This window comes from Chenopodium quinoa, unplaced genomic scaffold (assembly GCF_001683475.1).
Source record: "Chenopodium quinoa cultivar QQ74 unplaced genomic scaffold, ASM168347v1, whole genome shotgun sequence".
In the NCBI taxonomy this organism is placed as follows: Eukaryota; Viridiplantae; Streptophyta; class Magnoliopsida; order Caryophyllales; family Amaranthaceae; genus Chenopodium; species Chenopodium quinoa.
The window spans coordinates 2,480,306-2,485,241 of record NW_018745684.1 but is presented as its reverse complement, the minus strand read 5'-3'; the positions used below and the strand labels follow the sequence as shown (position 1 = coordinate 2,485,241).

The 4,936-nt window shown below is 33.9% G+C and overlaps 1 protein-coding gene across 1 annotated transcript; it reads right to left on the bottom strand.

Annotated features, from left to right (window-relative positions):
• Nucleotides 1–2,846: 2,846 nt before the first annotated feature.
• On the bottom strand, nt 2,847–4,892 carry LOC110717783 (probable inorganic phosphate transporter 1-3). Its single transcript, XM_021896547.1, has 2 exons — nt 4,099–4,892; nt 2,847–3,858 (listed from the first exon to the last, which is right to left on the bottom strand). Exons 1-2 carry the CDS (start codon nt 4,821–4,823, stop codon nt 2,970–2,972), a joined length of 1,614 nt encoding a protein of 537 aa, XP_021752239.1. The 5' UTR covers nt 4,824–4,892; the 3' UTR covers nt 2,847–2,969.
• Between the last annotated feature and the right edge of the window lie 44 nt (nt 4,893–4,936).

The following is a 4,936-nucleotide window of genomic DNA, read 5'->3' as shown; positions in this document are numbered from 1 at the left end:
TTTTAGTGTACTTTTAACCCGTCTTACAATAAGTTAATAAAAGTCCGTCTTAATTAATAATTTGTAGGGAGTTTATATTTTAGATATTTTAGTGTTCTAAGAGTGTAGAGCTCTTTGGTTCAATATTATATTTGTATATTTAAAAAAGATAGAACACATACGTTGTTATTCGAAATATTATTTTTATGTGTGTATGTGTATCGTTTGTCATATACATGCCTTCAATTGGCTACATGGTATATGTTGGACACGCCAATCAATTAATTGGTTATTATGTACATGCTCTTGAATTCGTCTAAGACCAAATTTTAGCCTTCTACGGAGTACAACAATAATACTCCTTACTAGAAAGTGGAGAATTTTCTAAGCAAAGATGAAATTTAGTTTAAATGCAATACGATGATGCAATTGTCGCCATATTATAGTCACTTTCTAACTGCTAGATGCAATGGAGCCTTGGATGGTTTCATTTTTATTGGACATCTCCGATTCCCATTCCCCATCCCCTTCCATGAGTGGTCCCACGAACCCAAATTCATATCTTTTGTCACAATTTTTAGGTACCTTAACTTTGTTAATCTAATACAAAACTGCGTAAAATGAATTTATGTAAGCAAATCCGAATAGTTGTTTAAGTTAGTTAATAATATAGACTTTAATAAGATTCCAAGATAATATGGCCAAATTTATCGTGGTCCAAGAGTGGCTTTTCACAATTCTTAATTAGCTTGTCTATCGGTCATATCTAAGCTACCCCAATTATGCATAATATGAGGTCAATGTGGAGTCAACAGTTTAGCTAAGTGATAAGGTAATACGCGTTAGGTGTCATTTTAGGTGAAAGTGATTAGGAAAAATACGAAAGAAAAAGAAAGTAATGTATGGTAGATCACACATGTTTTTCTTTTTTTTTTCTTTTTTTTTTGAAGGGCTAATAAGAATATCTATATTCAATTTATAACTGAAATATGTTATTAGGGCTAATAATAATTAAGTTCATATAAGGTTATTCAAGTTTAGATAAAAGGAGCTTGCTATTAATTAATAATATCAAATAGGAATTTTTGTCACAAACTACCTAATTAAACCTAGATTTTGTGTGAACTACCTAATAAAAAAAAGTTTTAAAATATTACTTGATAAAAGTTAAAATGTTGTAAAATACTACCTCAGCTGTGACATAATTTTCAACGTTGACCTAATTTTTCGGCGTTGACCCACCTCAAAACACCCATAAAACCACCATCTCGTAGCCCAAAACCACTGCCCCCACCAACTCGTAATATCCCCAAATCACCCGAAAAATAGCCTTAATTACTACCTTGAAAACCAACCCTTGCGATGGTTTTGAGGGCGTTTTGAGGTGGGTCAATGCCAGAAAATTAGATCGACGGTGAAAATCCGACCAAAGGTAGTATTTTACAACATTTTACCATTTATTAGGTAGCTTAGCTTCTTACAACATTTTATTTATTAGGTAGTTTCTCACGAAATTTGCGTTTTATTAGGTAGTTTCTAACAAAAATCATTTCAAATTTAATTACAGTAATACAACATGAATCCTATTAATCAATTTTTGATATGGGTAATTAAGTTTCAATATATTAGTCAATTTTCAATTTTGACGAACAAAAAATCATGTGAAAACAACATGAAATACATCATATTTAAAAATCTTATCATTTAAAACTGTACATTAAGTGATCATAAACATTATACTGTGTCATTTGAGCATTTAAATTATATTCCACTTCGCAATTTCATATCAAATACGAGTATATTAATTATTTCCATTCCAAGTAACCCATCTTATAGACATTTGCTCATGGTATTACCTAGCTGCCTCTTACAGTAATACTTTCTTAACAAGAAAATAGGACAAGTAAATTAAATTAGGGTACTCCAAAAAGAAACATAAAGCAAGTAAAATGAAATGAAGTAGGTTGCTAAATTTGATACGGAGTAGGTTTCAAAGGAATAATGATCTGATGAGCTTTATCAAACTCAATCATTAAAAGTTCACAAAATTCTTCCAAGGTATAACTTTCTAGAGTATTATTGTTAGCCTCAAACAAGAACTTCAAGTACATGTACCATATCTTATATATTTTGGAGAATATCATCTCGACTCATAGGGCTAAAATTGATGATTAGTGACAATCCTAGAAAAAAAATAGTAGAAAAAAGAACCACGAAATTCTTTTTACAAGAACTTAATTGATTTCCAAGGTAATCGAACTGAATAAATGCTATTTGTTCGATTTGGACAGATCAAACTTAGAGTAAAATATAAAAACACATACTAATTCAAAAAGAAGATCCATTGTAACTTTTTTTTTCAAAAAAAATATTTAAATTCCTTCTAAGGTATGATCATTGGCATAGTAACGTCGAACAATAATGTTTTCGTTGATTTTCTTTTTTGATAGAAAATGATAATAAGATGGTCTTGTCCAACTGGTTTTTATATTCTTTAAGTAACATAAAATTGTAATTATTTGTTAATTGATTTAATTTCTTGATTAAAATTTGGAAAAAAGATAAAATTAATTACTATACCTTTAGGTTGTTGTGTGGCTTAACCTTATTCGTTTACTCTTTGCTGGATGTAAGCAAAAGTAAATACATATTTGACCAAATATAAACTCTCTTCAAGCTTAACAAATTACTCAACAAGCGTGATGGATAATAATTTTATCTTCTTAAATTACAAAAAAGAGGATAGAAGGAGTATGTATGATTATAAACTTAATATTTATCATCATAGTCATACTTATACCACTCGAATAAATTTTTAAAAATGATAATAGTTACTGAAAAATACATAATAATCATACATAATAGAATTCAGAGATGAAGGTTTATCTGTGCTTATAAACAAACCAAAAAATAAAGACACAATAAAAACTTCAAGTTAATAGTACATCAAAAACCATTAACATCGAGCTTTTAATTAAAGCTCAATTAAATCATACTGAAGAAACATTAGCACTGTTTCCCACAACATTAGTTTCCTCTTCTTCTTGATTCTCATTAGCTGCCTCTTCTAATGACAAACCCTTAGCTTCTGGCACCAAGAAAGTAAACAACATGCCAATGAAGTTAATCACACCAAGAACAATCAATGAGTTCTTCTTTCCGATACCGGCCGGGTAGCCGGCATCCCTCTTTGCCGGATCCTTCTCTTGGGAAGCATAAACGAATCCGAATGCTCCTACTATAGCCCCGGCTTTACCAGCTGCGGCTGATATACCATGGCAAGTAGACCTCAACCTAGCCGGGAAGACCTCAGCCGGCACCACGAAAGTAGTAGCATTAGGCCCAAAGTTGGCAAAGAAGAAAGTAAGCCCGTACATAACAATGAATCCGATACGATGTTCCCTTTGACTCCAATAACTGTAAGGGAAGGCAATCGCAAACATGAAAATTGTCATCATTAGGAATCCCATAAGTTGGATGATCCATCGCCCTATGACATCGATTAGGGCGACAGTAAACCAGTATCCAGGGACTGTTCCACAAAGAGCGATCAAGGTTTGGGCTCGCGCCACCTTGTAGACCTCTCTAACAGCACTCATTTTGCTTGCATTAGGGATCCAACCAATAGAGGTGAAAATGTCTTTCTGGAAGAGATTTTGGCTGTAAAATGCAATGTCGAGTAAGAACCAAGTAGTAGTTGTTCCGATTAAACGTAGGCCGTAAATTCTTGCAAACTCCTTTGAGAATAAACCGAATTGTTGCTTCTTGTCTTTCACTATGTCTGCTAATCTATCTTCATCGGCACCAATATCTGTCTGTAGAACTTTAGACATGTCTGCTGCAGCTAGCTTAGCATTCTGCGCGACCAAGGCCGTGTACCTTTTAGGCAAAAATATAATTATTGTTAGATTTGTCTTAATATGTATTTATTAATTTCAAATTTTATAAATACGAAGTATGTTTATTAATGGATTGAAAATAATAATAGTGAGTTGGAAGTTATGCATTGACAAACATGAATAAAGAAACGTTATAAAACAGAAGAATTAATGAATTATACTAGTATGTGACATTGTAATTTATATATTGACATAAACAAGGATGTAACAGGTTAATTACCTAGCAGTCTCAGGCATTTGCATACGGTAATAGTATGTTGCACCAGCAGGGAAAGCACCAAACATCAAGATGACTCTCCAGATGTAATCGGCTTCCGGCGTAAGAGAACCAGCAGGATCTTCTTCAAAGGTAGGTGGCTTAAACCGGGCTTCAAAACCCGAAGACACAATAAGGGAAACGACACCACTTACTAAAATCCCAACACCTTGCATAGCAAAGACAGCCGCGATGAAGGCACCTCTAGTCTTTTTGTTAGCATACTCAGACATGATGGTGGCGGACAATGGGTAGTCCCCTCCAATACCAAACCCAAGCCAAAATCGGAAGAAGCAAAGAGTAGTCATGACACTCTTCGCGGTGTTACCAAAGGAGAGGCCGGAAGCCAAGGAAGAGAAAACCATCATAACCAAAGTAAGACCGTAGACTTTTTTCCTTCCTAATTTGTCACCTAACCAACCAAAGAAGAGTTGGCCGGCTAAGGTACCACACAAGGCCACACCATTAACCGCGGCAGAGACATTGATAGGGAGGGTGCCAGGGTGTGTAGGATTCGGGTGAGTGTAATAGAGACGGCCTAACAATTTGGTGACCAGTGAAATGGAGAAAAGATCATAGGCATCCGTGAAGAAGCCCATACCGGCAATGATGATTGCCGTGAAATGGTACCATTGTGTCTTTGCTACATCAAGTGCATTTAGCACTTCCAATTGTTTTGCTTTCGCCATAGCTTCTTAGCTTTGTTTTTTTTTTTTTTTTTTTTTTTTTTTTTTTTATCTGCAGGTGAAAAAAAAAAGAAAAAACATGTCATATAATTAATAATAAGGCTACACATTTGAGA